Below are 18314 nucleotides of genomic sequence, written 5' to 3'. Positions count from 1 at the left end.
AGTCAGTGGTGCAGAGGAGCCCGGGCCCGCTTTCTGAGGCTCACAGGTCATGTGAAGAGCCGGTACATTTGGCTCTGTCTGGTCTCTGGCAAGTTCCCAAGGTATTCCAGTCATGTAGGGAGGGGAATTCTTAAATAGCCGTCCTTGCCGTTAAAGCTGAACCATGTATGGGATACAGTGGACCAACCATGATAATCCTGTAGCGTTGTACATGTGTTTGGGTTTGTGGTCAAACAACTTGATCCAAAACACCATCTGGGATCAAAGGGAGCGTACTGTAGGCACGGGACAAAGAATGTCAGGACTCAATCTAAAAGGAGACATCTGCTCTTTTTGGGACATAAAGCAGCAGTGGAATGAGGCCGGATCCAACTGGACGCTCAGGGGTCGGATACAGGAGCTAACTTAAAGCTTCTGATGGCTCGGTTTCAGATTTTAAAGGTGAACTCCGCCAATTTTACACATTAAGCGTGAAAATAAAGATATCACATGAATCAGAATCAGTCAAAATATCTGGAGATGTGGCGTTAGAAAGAAGTGAGTTTATAGCCAATGTAAACACTAACAGTTCCCTGGTCCCCAAGCTCCAAGTCCAAACCGCTAGCTGCACGGCTAACCAAGCTAACTAGCTAAGGGCAGCTAGAGTCAGCAGCAGTTTGCAGTTACTCTGGTGATATACTGCCCCATATTTCCTTTAACAGGTGGCCAATTCTTACATATTGCACCTTTAATCAATAATGTTTCTTATTAAACTGTAAAATATACCGCTTCTGTTAAATATCTGTCACATTTTGTTGATTACCATTGACATTTTAATTTTAGACTCCCTAATATCACCAGAAATCAAGTATCTCTTTACAATGGCTCTTCGGAAACGTGTATGTGGCATCGCAGCGACGACATCCATGTTTTATACAGTCTATGTTTCGTTAAAATGTTTTTTAATTCCTGGCAGGTGCAGAATGAAAACTGTCATCACCTCTCAAACTGACCCGGCCCATCACAAACCAGTGAGAAAAGCCAAATACAGAAATCCGTCACGTAAAAATAGACGCAGCTCTGTGATCATGTAGGACCACTACACTAATATTAAGAAGAGAAAAGTTTCCATGGCCTTTAAGAAACGGAAAAAGCAAGTGTGTCCCCTCCCAAACCAATATGGTGCGTTTGACGTAACCCATGCTCGCTCTTGTGGAAGTCCTCAAAGGCTGTGGTTGAACCGGGCTCCTCCCAGTTTCGAATGTGACCTATGAAGGAGGGCGTTGCTGCAAAAGTGCACACATATCCAGTTAACCTTCCTGAATAAATACAGATAAAAAAAGGCCATTGTAAGTTCACTAACGGGTTCAAACATCTTCTAATGAGACCAGCCAGACATACTTACATACAACAATGTGTTTAGTAACAGTAAAAGAAATGCAACTTAAAACTCAACTCTTGACATCATTTTGATTGATGTTGCAGCTGTAACACTGCATTGTTAGGTGTTAGAAAAGCCCTCTGCATCGGTAGCCTGTAATTAATCATTAAGCTATATGCAGCCCAGCAGGCACACTCCAGTCTGTGTAAACACCCTCAAAGCATACGTGATCCCTATTTGAATACATGTCCCGGGGGAAGCATGGAGGTTAAATGAAGGGTGTCTACTTCCTGCAGATAAGTGTCGGCCACACTGAGAACTTCTAAGAGTCGAGGAAATCATTTTGACAAGAGAGCAGTACAAACAACTCGATAACCCCTTAACTACACGTCTGCCTGCCCTCAGACTACCACCTCACCGCCTGCTCGTGAGGCAGCGCTGTCGTGTGGTGTGTTTTCTTTTATAATCTTTTCCCAACAACCACTGGTATGCCCCTCTGGTCGTCTGCTTTGTCTGGCAGAAGAGTGCAGGCGTTCAGGCTGTAGGCAGGAGACAACTGGCATGGCTGCTTCCTCGGAAAAGCAATGACATCATGCGTTTCATGCACAATCATTGCAAAGTACGGGAATTTAAGTGGGTGTGGTGAAATTATCTGCTGAACAGATACTCATCCTTTTATGGTTATTCACCTCATGACGAGTCAATATCCTGCCTTCAGGAAGACAGAGTTTTTTTGAGTGCTTGGTACCTCTGATGTCTACCTTTGAGTTTCCTGAAAAAGTGTTAAATTACAGCGACCACATCCCAAAAGCAGGCATCAAAACCAAAGAGTTTCACAGCTTAAATACATGTTTTGGGTTTAAAGACTACCCAACTGCTTTAATTACAGTTGAAAGAGAAAGTCTATTTTTTTAACTTGGACATAGTTTGAAATAACAATCTCAAAACGATTATATCATTTTATCTTCCTCAGCAGGAATTTTTCTCGTGGTCATGAAATTGTAGATTCTCAAATATCCATTTTTCTTGAGGTATTATGCATCCACTGTTTCAGTCTCAAGTATAAACTTCCAATCTCACATATAAGCCAATATTGAAAAGAAGTCATTCAAAGGTAATGACGATATTTTGACATATACTACCCTTAAGGCACAATATGTAATTACTGCCACCAGGGGTATTCAAACACACACACACACACAGACACACACATACCTTCGCTAGCTTAAGGTTAAGTAATCTGGCTGTTTGGGGCGAATAGACCTTTGTGCAAGTAACACAAATGAACAGAAATGATCCTGTGGTCATGCTTTGCTGCACTGGTGGTTAACACATCATTAAACAACAACCACCATTGATAAAAATCTGACATTACAGGAAGTCTCTTGTTCTGCAAGATAACATTTGTGTTTTTGTCAACCGAGTCTGGTGCCTTTTAAGAGATCATCATTAAGCTTTTTTTCTGGTTCAACAATTATGGTATTATTCTGAAACTCTGTTGTGAACTCTTAAATAATGTTGTCAGTTACTTAGAATAACAATCTGATCTTTTACTAGATACAATGACCGTTGCCTCTGCCATCTGCTGGACCAACTCCAAAACCTTTTGTACCTATTAATGATTTAATGTGAAAAAAAGAGTCCAGGGTTTAAATATGAGATAACCCTTTAAAGATCTGAGAAAGATGGAATTCTGAACATCTATGATTTCATTACAACTGAGCAAAAAGTTCTAGAAAGCAAATGAAAATGCAGTTCTTGTTGTTGGACATGAACTCTTTGTTATGTCTGAATCACTCTTTCAGTCCTCAGTGATGTACACAGTCATGTTTTATTCAGAGTAGCAGACTGCTAATGACAGCTTTAACTATTCCTTTAACGAAAGCAACGATAGCTTTTGGTTCCGTCAATAAAATAATCTACTCTGAACGACACTGGTTGCTCAGGGTCACGGCCAGATTGCTTTCACAGGGAGCGTTGAGGCTGCGTTGCCACGGTAACTCAGTTAGAAGTTGTAAGCAGGGAACCGAAATCTACAGTTAAATAACTTGTTTTGGATTAATTTCAGACAGACGTGTGTCAGAAGAAGTAAATATTTCAACCAATCAACCTCAAGCGTGAATAAGCGAAGCCTCAGGAAGAAGTAGTGTCATTGTCACTGGAGAACAAATCATTCTTTAATTGCAGGAAAACAAAAGCGAGCGCTGGCTTGTAATGGTACCCAGGGGCTGGATAATGAGACAAAAACAATTGGCAGAGACACTGAAAGCATCATTTCAATGCACAGCTTCAACAAACGGTGACACAGTCAATGCTTCAGACACCCCTGAAGCAGCAGAGAATCACTTTAAAATGAAAATAAGCCCAATCAGATTAATGATCAGTGTGAAACTGTAGAAATCATAGCGCTGCAAAGCTTTTGTCCTCCATAAGACCTGTTTTTTTGTCTTTTTGTTTTTTGTAATTTGGAGGCGCTCCAAATCCTGGTCGGAGCTTTCAGCAACAACCAGAACATGAGAAAGAAACACTGATGCTGCATGAACATAAATGCGTTTCACTTTAAATTCCATTGCTATCAACAATATTCAGCTTATGCTTCATGTTTTCCATTTTTTACTGTCATCTGCGGTTTGACCTAAACAATGATGACATTGTCCTATTTATTTGTTCGGAAACAAAAGACAATCAAACTTTGTTTTTTTTTTTTTTAGTTCTGCTCAAAATGAGTTCATGTGTCACATGACTACAAGACGCAAAATGAAAAAGCTGAGTTGTACAAACCCATAGAAAACCCAATTCCTAAATTAAGTCTGTTAACAAATGATTTCTTTCAAGGATGAGAAAGAGACGTCATTATGTTTTTAACTTCTTTTCTGAGGGTGAGGAGCCTGACTCGCCCTCCTCTGTTACCACATGAGTCCGTTTCAGAGCACTCTGTGCCAGACCTTTTTCTTTCTGTGGCCTCGTGTCTTCAGGAGTGACATCAGTCTCTTCCTCTGATTCTGAGGAGACGAGGAGGTTCTCGCTCGCCACAGTCCGGTGCTGCCCGTTCACTCCACGGCTACGTCGGCTCTGGGAGTTACTGTCCAAAGCCCCTGAGCTGCTACAAGCCTCTCCGCTGTCGGAGCTGTCTAAAGCCGGCTCAGCAGCAGCTCTTTCTCCGGTCCTGTGTCCGAGCAGAGACCGCGGAGACGCAGCTGGATGTCTGTCCAGCTCAGTCCTGTCACTCCCTTCCTCATTCTCTTGGCTCTCAGGGGACATTACTGGGCTAAGACACACAAAGTCAGAAGGGCTCAGACATTTTTCGTCATCTCTGGTGTCGCCACTGCAGGGTTTGATTTGGAGAGAGTTTTGTTCCTCGCCTGACGAGGAGGAAGACAGGTCATCGACTGATATCGATGGATAGCTGCAGGAGTCGATGGCTGAAAACAGAGCCTGTGAAAACAGAGCCTGTGCAGACTCGGGTCGATCCCCAGCTCTGGAGACCACGTGCATGCGTCGTCGTCTCATGACGTTGCGCCGCCTCACTGCACTACGCCGCTCCTCGTCGTCACTGCTGGAGCTGGAAGTGGATGTGGAGGAGCTGGAGGCTCCCGCAGGAAGTGAAGGAGAGGAGGTGGGGCTGGACAGTGTGGAGTTGTCCCTGGGGCTCGGAGAGCGAGGCCGGGGCATGGGGTCGAGCCAAAACTCACTCGAGTCTGAACCCTCGTTCACAAGGAAGCCAGACTGATGCCGCTGATGCCTGCTCCGTCTCCTCGGCCGCTCATCCACCTCCGCTTCGGGTTGCTCTTCCCCTGCTGAGGCATCAGGTCCAGCCAGAGAGGAGGATGACGAGTTGTCAGAGTCGCTGTGGTGACTAGCAGCTGTCACAGCGGCGGGAGCTGCCGGCGTGGGCCGCGTGGTGCGGCGTCCTCGGGCGTGGAGCTGCATGATGGCCTCCTCGCTTAGGTCGCTGTCAGAGTCGGAGCTCCAGCCCTCGATCTCTCGACGCACCAGAGAGTCGAAAAAAGCCATCATGCGTGGATCCTCCTGGATGGACTGGCTGACGTAGTCGTGGGACAGACCGCTGCCGCTGTTAAGTACCAGGCTGATGTACTCCTCGTGGGTGTAGAGGCTGCGCGACTTGTCTTCCACTCGGCCATCCAGGTCACCGAGGCTGTCGGGCTGCTGGTAGGGACTCCACATCTGAGACGGACGGAGAAAAAAGGAAAGATTTTACATTGGACTGATTAGAAGGCAGAGTGGCAAGTGGAGACAAAGTGGGGAGAGTGGAGAAGTCCAGGTCAGTTATTACTAACCTCATACTACAGAACACCTGGCCTTGTATCACCTTTCACTGTGTACAGTACAGGTACAAAACAGAGAGCTTCTGCTACTGAATCTTTCTCACCCTTGTGTGAATGGTTCCTCCTTTTAATAAACAGATTCTTAGACTCTCTGCAAGGACCCAGTTAAACTAATAATCAGACAGTAAGAAACCCCATTTTCTGACTGGGAGGAGTAAGTCTCCTCTGACAACTATACAACAGCACGAACTAGAGTAGGGACTGCTCAGTAATGTGAGTATAAGATAACAAAACAACATGTGTTCGGTTGATGAGCACAGACAAAATAACTTAGTGATGATATTTGACTGAGTCAGTCAATGATCAGTGAGACAGTGGGCCAACTTCAAATGCTGGCTGGTTTATTTATGAGGTCAGCACCAGGACAATACAGTGACTCAGACAGCCTGGACTGAATAAGACTGGATACAGGAATGCAACAAGAGAAGACGACGGATCAAAACAAGATGGTTTGTCATATGGAGGCTTTGTACAGCTTTTAAGAGAACAATTCAAGCACTATATTTGCTCATCTACAGGATTAAATTCTACCACATTATTGTTATTAAAAAAAAACATTTCAAGTTTAAATCAAGTTTCATGTCTGTCAGGAGATAATACAAAGAAAACGCCTTCTGTTTTCATTTCTTTAAGGGTCATCGTACATAAAAATAATGACAAGGAGTCAGTTATCATATTGAATTCAAACATACTCCCAGCAGCTAAACGTTAAACAGTTTCCAAACTTTCAGGACTTTGTACCCTGCACATGAATTCTATGATGACTCAGTTTTTTTTTATTTAAAATCCAAAACAAAACGGATGTTGCAGCTTAATGAAGCCTGAGCTACGGTTACAGCTTGAGCAATAATACTTGATTTACTCATCTGCTCAGCAGGCCATCCCTCTAGACTTGTGAAAGCTTGACAGTGAGTCATATTGTCATGGTCTGGTTTCAGAAATACTGTATCAGAGGAACCATTCACATCTTCCCATGACCCAGTTTGCTGCCCAGCATCATTTGTTACAGACAACGGTTAATGATAGGGGGAAATCCGCCTTTTTTCATTCCTCGCTCCACAGAGGGAGGTCGGAGCTCAGTCACTTACTGCCTGGTGTCAGTGGAGATCAATGTCTCACTTAAGGGCACGTCTACTGTCTGAACATCTGAGAGCACAGACTCAAATTCAGTCCGTCCACTTACATAACTTTTTTCTCCAGACACTTCATCATCCTGATGCTGCAGTGGATAGAAGAGTTACCTCTTTGTAACTCCTTTAAACTCTCAAAAAAAAATGCAATACTGCCTGAAAATGTGATAAAATTTGCACTTCACTTGATTAGAAAAAGGAACAAAATCCAATAAAGTAACAACTTGACCAACCAGGATGACACTGATCAGAGTGCATACCTCTGCCAAGGCCCATGAGTCTCTTTTTGTGCTCACTCATAGATGCCAGCCAAATTAATATGCCTGATTTTCTGGATCAAGATCCATGCCCCGATGATGTGACAGTGATATTATAAGATAATAAGATAAGATATTAATTCATGCATTCACAGTCTGGGATTTTTTTGACAGCTGTCCTTCCTGCATTTGGAGTCTGTAACTAAATTACTTTTAGCTTGGTTCATGTGTTTTGACTGATTATTCTATTTGTCTCATAGATTCCTCTTCATTTATGACATATTTCACTCTGCTGCCAGCAGACTTGTCCATGTTTGTAACCGGTTATATGCTGCAAACTCCTCCCCTTCATGTGAACGTGGGTTGATGGCTAGATGTGGAAAAAAACCTGGGTTGACTTATCGAGTTGATGAGCACATCTGTGTGACCGCTTAGCGTGATTGCGATTGTTAGGGCTAGTGAAGCCAGATAAGGAAAACATATCCTGGATATGTTGATGAAGGCTCTCAGTCACTCAGGTCATGGTAAATCTAGCTGCTGTATCGTAGGCAACTGGACTTGTTTCAGTTTCTTGAAGACGTTTCACCACCACAAGTGGCCCGAACGACTCTGTAAGAACACACCCACACACAGTTTAAAAGCCAGAAGAAGGTGAAACGTCTTCAAGAAACTGAAACAAGTCCAGTTGCCTACGATTAGGGAGTCGTTAGGGCCACGACTCTGAAACTCAGAGCTCACACGTGTCCTTAACGACTGCGTAAGAACACACCCACGATATCCTGGATATGTTGAACTCGCCTTGCAGTGCAGGTCTCAGGATGTTGCTGCATGGCCCCATGTTTCTGCCCATGCTATCAGTTTTAAATAAATGACCGAGCTGACAATGTAATAAATTCCACATAATGTATTAACGTATTACATTTTGGGTAAAAATGCCATTGCAGTATCAGTCAGGAAACTTTATTACATTTTCAATCAAGTTAAGTGAAATTCTTATTACATTTTCAGGCTTTATTGCATTTCCAGGGAAGTACTATATTATCAGGTGCTACATGGCTTCCTTCATAAAAACACAGTGATGATGGTCATTTACTAACCTTGATGACTTTCTCTACGCCGGAGGAGCAGATCATGTAGGTGTGAGGGTTGAAGCGAACCTGGTTCACTATGGAGCGGTGACCCTTCAGGACCATGAAAGCCCCGTTCACCACACGGCCTCCTGGAAGGACGAACATGTTGCGGGTTTGTTTAATGTGAAACTGAGACATAAGCATGAGCATTTGACCGGGATTCATTACATACGAATACAGCGGAGATTATTCAACCTGCGTCTGAATTTTCCAAGAGTGTAAAATATGGCTGTAATGTTATCCTCATAATGTGCTATTAGTCTGACATGAAATAGGCCCAGTGCACATATTTTAAGTGTGAGTAACTCCAGGGAAAATAAAATCCATAAATGTGTCAGGTGGTGCTACAGAGCTACAAACGACCACATTCTTGGGATTTTCTTCCCACAGTAATGAGATTTGAGGCGTGTTCACAGAAAGCCTGTGTGGAGCACTTATTTCAAACTCTAACTTCAACATTAACTTCGCTTTTTAGTGAGTCTGGACAGGACAAGAAAAGGCTGGTGCAGTTTGATTCAAGTAGGAACTGAACCTGAACTCAGGCTGAAAAATGGAGGGTTATATAATGAGACAGATGTTGATATCCGATAGTTACTCCTGCCTGGAAAGTATATTGTGACCAAATGAACTGAGGGCAAACCACAGTCTGGGCTGAAGCTCACAGACGTCCATCATTCTCTCTGAGGCTGAAATTGACAGCGACTGGAATTGGGTTTTGTTTTGCCTACCCCGACGCCACTGTAATCTTTAACCTTGCACGATGACACATCACGAAAACTTTGTCCTCTAAACTATTCGTTCACAAACCCTGATTTCCCGATGAACAATATGAACTTAAACAAACCAGAAGCACAAAAGAAAGCAACAGTTTTTAGCAGAGTCGGCAGAAGCAGTTAGGAAATCTCACCTCCTCACTTAAACATCCTGTCTTAACTCAGTTTGGGATGACACTTAGGGTTTTTGGTATGAAGAAAACATGTTTCGAAACTGTGTTTATCTTATCTGAGGATATAAATTGAGCTACTCCAGAACCGCCCTAAGTGAAGTAAGTGGCATTGACCCTGTCCAAAACTCGAACTAAGTGCCAAAAATGGCAGCACCAGTGGAGTTGAGGACATTTTTTTTGTAATGAGGCCCTAGATAAATAAATTAATCCACTTTTTTGTCATGTGTAGATGCAAAAACAGGTGAAATCGTAGCGTACCCATCAGCATAGACCCACTTTAATATGCAGTCAGTGTAGACTGATCTAATAACTCACCGACTTCTGGATCCTTTGGGATTTTCCACATGTAGAGGTTGAAGTCATCTGACCCAGACAAGATGTACTGGAGAGAGAAAACAGAGGGATGTTTAGATGTTTAAGTCTGCTCCATTTCATATGACAAAACTTTCTATCTGACCACAAAGGAGAGGAAATCTTTATATATACACACACAAGGAGAGTGAAACCCTGGGGGGGTCATTATGTGGCACAAAACCACCAGATCTTATCGCAGTGTTTCGTCTCATAGTGTGGATCAAACACAAACCTGACATGACATGACAGTCTGACCCCAACACAGCTCCTGCTCCTCGTCTGAACTCTTATTAGACTTTGTAAACAGATGGTTCCACTTAGACCTGTCGCTTAAGGTAAGTTCTGACAGAGCCAGGGTTGGAGCTATGCTCTGCTCTTATATATACATGTCTTATATATATATATATATATATATATATATATATATATATGTCTTAAAGCCACATGAGACAGAGAGAGATGAGCTGGAGTCTGACTTTTTCTTTATGCACAATTAATGTGCGTTTGTATCGACTACTCTTGTGTGACTATTGGGAGTTTGTTAATGTTCCAGTTGGGGGCCATTACACCACTGGAGAAGAAGAGGAAGTAACAAGATGGCGTACAATATGATGGAAATATGTCATTTTGACTTAAGGAAGGAACATAAAGTCATATGCTTAATGAACATCATGATTTATTGTTTAAGTCTGTTTCCTTTGTACTTTAGCACATTTTCTGTTTATGTTAAAATTAAAAATGTGCATTAAAAGTGGAAGACAGATACCAACATTGCCTGTGGCTACAGTTGGAAGTCGGCAGTCACTGATAATTTACTCGTATTTGCTTGGTTATAATCTGGACTTCACAAGCACACACACATAAATATTTACATGCATAATGTGAAGGACCAGATTTTTTTCCTTCTTGAAAATATGTCTCCTTCTTTTCTTCTTTCATTTAGCACATTTCCATTTAAGTGGAACGTCCATCAAGCCTGATTTTACCATCTGGAGGCACATTTTTCTGAAATCATTTACATTCGTGTTTGAGGCATCATTTTGTGCAGCTGGGTTTCTGACATGCTGTCAAGTTTTGAATTATTTTGTGCCATTTTATCTGCCAGTGATTTAAACAAATGTCTCCAATTTCCTTCTGTAAATATTCTGCTGGTGTCAGAGGGTACATTTCTCTTTCAACTTTGCTGTTTCAGGGACTTTCTCATGAAGGTTTCTAGATCATGACAGCTTGCGATCATGTACAGTGGTCGATCCGTTTTCACACTTCTTTTGATCTAAAAGGAGCCGACGTGAAATGTTCTGCAGCGATGAGAAATCATTATTCCTCAACCGTTACTCATATCACTTTAGCTCCAGGGCACATGAACAAACTCTGAACTGAACACCTGTGTGCTCCGCCTCAGGTTCCCAGAAGACACGTCAAGTAGGAATGTCACACCCAGAACTCCCTCCCTCTTTCCTCTCCATCAATTTTGTATGGTAAGCTGCCACTCAGCACCTCTGCTTTCACACCATCCTGAGAAAATCCTCTCCTGTCTGTGGTTCTGTGTCTACATGAGGAAATTTCTGAAAATAAGAGCTGACACAGCAATGATGGAAATCATCTGGTCCATCTTGTCCTTTGTCACGTTGCTCGCAATGCTAAGACGCAGGATTGTACAACAAAATGCTTGGTTTGATTTCCACGAAACTTGGGTGGAGGATGGTTCTCTGCCCAGGAGACCCCATCAACTTGTGGTGTGGATCTGGATAAGAGGATAGATCCAAGATCTTTTTCTCACTTTCTTTAACATTGCAAGAGTTTTTCAACATTTTCATTAATTTCTCAGGTAATAATTCATGGGTCTTGATGAAAAAAAATAGGTATTCTGGTTTATTTATCTATTTATGTTTAATTTATCCCTTTGTTATTATATCATTATACACTGTAATGGATAAAATCAAACTGTGCTGGATTACACTGAGAGATTTTACTGAGAATAAAACATAAACACAGTTTTTCGGTCCGTCTCAGCAGCAGGTGAGGAGATTCATTTCAAACCAGCAACCTTCTTGTACGGTCCTGACCTGAGTCTGTAACCTTTAAACTATCTCCGTCACTCATGTAGTGAGGGCTCATTTCTTAAGCCTCCGTGAGCTCTGCCGACACCCGAGGATAATGTTAACATAATAAACATGGTTGCAGGGTGATGTCATGTCTGAGAAGGACCATTGGGAGGACCATTGGCTGAGTACAGGAGCTTCTGGTGTTCCTCCAACACTCAAAAGTCCCAGTGTCACAGAAGGAATTAATATATTCTTCTATTTTTATTCTTCCTGTTGATCCCACATGTTCTCAATTTTCTCCTAACATTTCATTTTAAGGAACCGCAAAGTCAGAAAAAAACAGTCTCTCCACTGTTTGACATCGCCTCCATGTATATCTGCTTGTTCTATCAGGGGCCAAATCACACACGCGAGTGCAATAAATTATGTGGAAGATATTTCTTTTATGGCTGCACATGAAATGGAAACTTTCAGATCTCCTGTATAACATTTCATACATTCATATTTCACTGTATTTAAGGGGAAGACATATTTGGACTCCACGGACTGGAGTTTGAAATCAATCCCTTAAAGTTCTGCTTGCCTTATTTTTCTTTTTGCTGGTCTGCTTTGATTTTGTACAACCCTGTAATTTATGAACGTATTTGCAGACGTTTCAGTTCAGTATTCGTATGATGCGATGACCAACCTGATCTTTGTCACCAGCGAAACAGCAGCTCTTCATGGTGCAGGAGTTGAAGTAGCCCTGGTTGTCAAACTGGAAGCTGGGCAGGCGGGAGTGCAGCTCGTATAGGACCGGCGGCAGGCGGCGTCGCAACGCCAGCAGCTGGGTGCCGGTGCTGTTGAAGCGGACACTCATGGCGCTCTGCAGGGACAGGCTGCCTCCGTAACGCAGCAATGAGCTGAGAGAACACAAGAAAAGTAAATATCAGAGTTAGGTCGGATTAAATTGGAAAGATTAGCATTGCATCTCCAACGAAAAGAGCAATAATGAACTACAAATAACAGATTTGGAGAGATTAGTTTGTTATTATAACCACATAATAAGAATATAACACGGTTTGTGAATTCAATTATTATAATGAGTCTGCTTTTCTTAGTGGGAATTATTTATTTGATATTAAGGATATTTTTCTTTCCTCACGCTGTGATACTTCTGAACTGAGCTTCTGCACTCCGATATATAAAAGAATAGTTTGTTTATATGACTGAATGTTTATTCATTTCTGGGCAGCATATGAGGACTACAAACTTCATCTCATTATACAACCCTGTTTAAAATATTTAAATACATGAATCATGAATATTTCAAACATAATTTTTGACATTTTTCCAATATTTTGAGAACTTGTAAAGCACTTTTCAAAATAAAACAGTAAATGTTTTTAATGCAACTGACATGACATCATCAGATGATACAGTATACTTTAATGTGTCTGCGGTTATCAGAGGATTAAAGAGTCCTGCATACCACATTATGACAAAATACTACAACAATTTCATTGAATCATCTTCAACAAGAAGCTATTTTTGAACCTGACAGCGAATTGAAGGAATTTCTCAGAAGTGTCTGTAAACACACCCACAGTGAAGAGACACAGAGCCAACAGCGGAGGAGGAGAAGCACTCAGTGTTTACTTTTGTTGGAAGCACCGTCATCTGCGCAACAACCAACAACCAGAACCTAATCTAACCTGAGTAAACACACACTCAGAGAAATTAAGTGTTTTCACAGAGTCACTTTATTGGTATAAACATTTGGTTTTTGCAGTGAGATGGCTCTGCAGTTGGCTGAGCAGCAGCTGTGTTTAGTTTAACTGTGAGACAACAGCGCCACATGGTGGACATGAGCAGGACAATCACAAGAGCAGACTGTAAACTGACTCACTACACATAATACTGTAAAACTACTTTAAATGGTTATGACTGTTTATTAACTGTCGTGTTTTGTCTTTGTTCTTACTTCGGCTTATTTGCATGCTTGTAACAATAAGGTTTGTTTAGAAAATAGTTTAGAGAGAAAAGCGTCTAACCTGCGAGGCTTGCGGATGTCCCATAATCCCACTCCCTCCTTGGAGTTGGCTGTGGCGATGAGCCTGGGCTCCACGGGGTTAAACATCACACTGTGGAAGGCTGACGGGTAGCTGGCCAGGCAGAACGGCTCTGAAGGAAGAGACAAGGTTTTAATCAATTCATTGTTCTGTTTCTTCTATGTATTTCGGTCAGATATCATGTGTTATGTGATGTAAGGCTGAATTACCTCATTGCATTTCCTACATTTACGTGTCGGGAGATTTTATAGTGCAGATTTTGATACAATCCACTTGAATTTCCAGCAGAGGGCAGTCTTATATTAACATCCCTGTTGCACATTGTCATTCAACAATGTAGTCACAACATTTCCCCGCCCAGGTGTGCTGACTTATTTTGATGTATTGTACTTCAAACAGTGGAATTAATAATAAAAACACAACTTGTATAAAAGAGAGCAACAGCTGGACTGACAAAATAATTCATTTGTGTCTAACTTTTATCAGTTCAAACTTCAGTGCTCGAACAGACGACATAAAAAGGCTGCTGGCACACACCGAATAACGATTACTGCTAAATGTATTATTAGGTCAACTCGGTCACAAGGAAGGCTTCCAAAATAGAAGGATGTTGACGTCATGCAAGATGATCCACTGCATTTTTAATCAGCAACTCTCACTCGTGAAGTACTACACACTAGTTTCAGTCCAACACAGACACTTTAAAATACACTGCCTATGAACAGCGTTTTGATCGTGACCACAAAGAGACAACAAAAGCGAGGACACGTTCCAGAGAGACTCTGTCAGCATCATTTGAATCTAATAAAAGGCAGAATTAGACTGTAACCATTTTACCAGAGTGGTCGCTGATCTGCTAACTTATTCATTCATCTTCCAGTACAGAACATTTGGGATCCTGAGGCCACACGATTTTTATTTGCTCTTCTTAACCCATTGTTAGCCTGATACTGCTGCTGTGTGATGCTATGAGAAACAAAATCTTAGGTGTAAGTTTGTTATCTGACTTTAATGCTTTAATCCTACATGCCTTGCAGCTCTAATAATAAACTTTTAACATGCCATCAACAGGCATTTCAGTCTAAAGTTGCTATTATTATCACAAAACAGTGAGTTTTACAGAGCGTATGAGCCAGTAGCGCTGAGAGAACAGATATTGTTATTGTGATATTATTCATGATTAGTTCGAATTATCATTTTTGCATCATATTTTTCATTTTGACTGAAAAAAGCTGTTAAAATCATGATGATCTGCGAGAAACAAACTTGTTTTCTTACATCTGGAGAACAAGACTTGTGCACCAGGACGTCTCTGTAGCACTACATTACTTCATTACGTCGCTCTTTAGTGTGATGATGCTGTGATTAATTGTGCAGGCACACAAACTGCCTCCACTTACCTGTGCTTGGCGGCTCTCGGGTGTCCCAGATCAGAACGCGTCCGTCGTCAGACGAGCTGGCGAACACATTGTCGTTGACCGGACTGACAGACAAACTGTACACGGCATCGATGTGCAGGAACACGTTCAGAGTTTCTCTCCTGCATGAACAACAATCAGTGTATGTAAGTACACAAGCAAACAGTTCAACCACTGGGCAGTCCAAAATCTTTTCATAAAGGCTGTGAGGATGTCAAACTGTTTTGATGCTTAAGTAATGAGTATTAATTGTGTTATTGTACCCACCTCTCCACATCATGAAGAATCACCTGTTCGTCATTTCCTGAGAAGACAGCAAACACACAAACTGCAGGTCAGAACGTGACAGTGCTCGGCTCTAATCTTCAGTGTTGAGACGCAGAGCTACCCTGGCCACCAGAGGTGCTTTTAATGGTGTGGTTAGTTAATTATCCATTAACTAATGACTAAATCTTTTTTACAGCATCATCAATATTTTACCCTCTCAACTAAGTTGCACGGAGGCTTGACAGAGCTCAGTGAGTTAAAATTGAAATTTCTGCAACCACTTAAATGCATCGAAAATCTCCATTACATATCTTACTGAAGACAATCTGATGCAAAAACTTAGATTAAAGGTTCTTTCTGTAAAATTTGCATTCACACGTGTATTTATTGCCTCACAGCAAGGATCAGACGTAGTTTTTCTCGCTCTTACCACCAGAGAAGACCTTTTTGTTGGTGCTGTCGAAGGCCAGGCAGAAGATGTTGGACAGGTGCTCTCCCTTCAGTTTCACAGGCTTGGACCGAGCGTGGATGGCTTGCTCCATGTGCCACAGGAGCACCCGGCGGTCATCTCCTCCTGAGGACAGGACAACATGGATCAACACCACCACCTTGCAAAAATGTACACGATCGCTCGTAGCAGTGGATTGCAAACTTTTTGGCTTTAGACCCTATTGTATGTTCTGATATAGTCTGAGAACATTGGGCCATTGTTTTAAGCACATATCACCCAGTTTACTGAGTAAAGAAATTAGAAAACATTCACATTTGTACTTTTTTCTCAAAAAGGTACTTAAAATTGTTGGAAATTAATACAATAGTTGACACCAAATCGATTAATAACTGCTGCTTTTGCATCTTTACAGTTTGACAGACACGATCAAGCTGATTTTCTGTCATTTATGAACAAAGTAAACATCCCCAGCTGACCAAAAATGGTAAGCCCCAGGCTGTTACACTAGGCCAGATGATGGTTTTTAATCCTCTCAGGACATAAATAGCGTTGTGATTTCAGGAGGTAGCCATGATAAGACCCCGCAGAGAGTAACAATGTGCACCACAGCGGCCACAGTGCTCATCTTATGGGCTGACATGTGTGACCGGTCCGGGGCTGCTGCTGCCCTCTGAGCTGCGGGGCTGTTTGCTTTGACGTTAGCTAAACTAGCTAGCTAGCTAGCTAGCTTAGACTAGGCTAGGCTAGCTTAGCAGCGGCTAGCCCAGGAGGTTTCAGCTGACTGCCTGGCTAGTTAGCGTTAGCATGCTAACACAGTATAACAGCCTGAGACAGGGGAAAGGTGGTGGTGGTGATGGGGGGGGGGGATTTGTCAACTTACCAGACACCAGCCATTCTCCGCCGTTGTTGGAGAACTCAATGGCGTTGACACAGCCGAAATGTCCGAGCATATCCTTCTTGAAGAGGCTGGTGCAGCCTGACAGCCTGCGCCTCTGGAATTCCTCCTTCATGAGCGGCTGCCCAGTCAGCTCTCTGCGGGACAGAAAGCCCACTGAGGAGCGCATACCGCAGCCCTTCAGCTCCTTCATTTTCCCACCAGGACGAAAAAACACACGGCCCTTTTTTGTTTTCACCGCTGCAGCCTGGACATGTGTGGGTGTTGCTCGGTGGACGTACGTGGCTGCTCCTTGCTTTTTCTGTCGGAGTCTACATTATGGTGGATGCCCCGCTGCCCGCCTGCCTGCCTGCTGATGTCGACGTTGTTTTGTACCTCCTCTGTCTTCTCGGTAGTCCCAGCAGCAGCTTCCTGCTCCGGTGGAGGATCTCTCTCTCCCCCTGTCTGTCACTCAGCATCACCGGCGGGGACTCCGCTCACTGTTATTCACGACCACAAGCCAGAAGTCTGCTGATTTAATTTAATGTCTTACCTTTCACTTAGGTAGTTTTTAACCAGAGCTATGAAGTGCAAACTCTAAGCTGGAACAAACCTATTGGTGTAAGTGCTGTATTTAAAGGAGCACTATGTAGTTTTGGAGAAGACATTTTATATTTACAATATTAAAAATGTATGTATGTACTTGAATAAACAAGCTGTTCTCAGAGGAAAACAGTGTTTGAAGCTAGAAAGGTGGCAGGGTCCGCCACACATAAACAAAGTAAAAACCACTAAAATTAGCGTCGACATGGGTTTTTTAAAGGCGGGTACACTCACTTAAAATTGACTATTGACCCCATTCCCACTTCCCACAGGCAAATCTGAAGCACCGCTTTGTACGTCACGTTTAACGTCACTAATGCGCCAGAACCAAGCCCCCAGGAAGTGGGTCGGGCTTTGAAGCCAATTATCGTAGTGGCTGAACCGTGTAACTACAGCGGCCCGAAAATACTTTTTCCGATAAGCTAACATTGTGAAAGACGGGGCTGTAAAACGACAATATTTTTATGAGCATCACAACCCCCCACGAAATGACTCGTTTCACTGTCAGAATTTGAGCCATTTGGTCCAATAACATTTGGAAAGTCTGTGGAAGAACCCAGAAGAACCCCGGCTGGAGTGTTTTTTGGCTTCAAAACACCACCGAGCAGCTTTCATGGGCGTGAACGGGGCTCCACCTCCAACACTGTGTCCAGTAATAAAACATCCTTAATAGACCGCATCCCAAATTCCTTCTTTATTTACGCACCACCACCGGATGTTGACAACGCGTCATCACTTCATGTGGGTCTACTGCAGGGTCAGTTGACCCAGGTGTAAGTGCCGAGTTTACACATTCCCATTGCACAAAAAAACCTGATCTTAGCGGGTTTAAGTGGGACTTCTGACCAGTAGAAAAAGGGTCATGAGAACGAAGAGTTTGTTTAGGCATAGAAAAGGTCTTTCTCTTATGATTAAAATGTCTTCCCCAAAACTACGTAGTGCACCTTTAAGTACAATTTTGAGGAATTGTTCTTTACTTGAGTATTTCCATTTTCTGCTACTTTTTACTTTCACTCCACTGCATTTTGGAGGCAAATAAAAATTATCATTTTTTAAAATCGATTTCATAAAACGTACCCAAA

General features: G+C 42.5%; 1 protein-coding gene across 1 annotated transcript; it reads right to left on the bottom strand.

Annotated features, from left to right (window-relative positions):
* Positions 1–3169: 3169 nt before the first annotated feature.
* On the bottom strand, positions 3170–17224 carry dcaf5 (ddb1 and cul4 associated factor 5). Its single transcript, XM_084380597.1, has 9 exons — positions 16636–17224; positions 15735–15878; positions 15305–15341; positions 15020–15159; positions 13602–13731; positions 12257–12470; positions 9485–9551; positions 8191–8312; positions 3170–5545 (listed from the first exon to the last, which is right to left on the bottom strand). Exons 1-9 carry the CDS (start codon positions 16841–16843, stop codon positions 4214–4216), a joined length of 2394 nt encoding a protein of 797 aa, XP_084236723.1. The 5' UTR covers positions 16844–17224; the 3' UTR covers positions 3170–4213.
* Positions 17225–18314: the final 1090 nt, after the last annotated feature.

The sequence above is a fragment of the Pagrus pagrus genome (assembly GCF_965226575.1).
Source record: "Pagrus pagrus genome assembly, chromosome: 18".
Lineage (NCBI taxonomy): Eukaryota > Metazoa > Chordata > Actinopteri > Spariformes > Sparidae > Pagrus > Pagrus pagrus.
The sequence above is the reverse complement of the archived record's forward strand: the minus strand, read 5'-3'. Positions and strand labels throughout refer to the sequence as shown.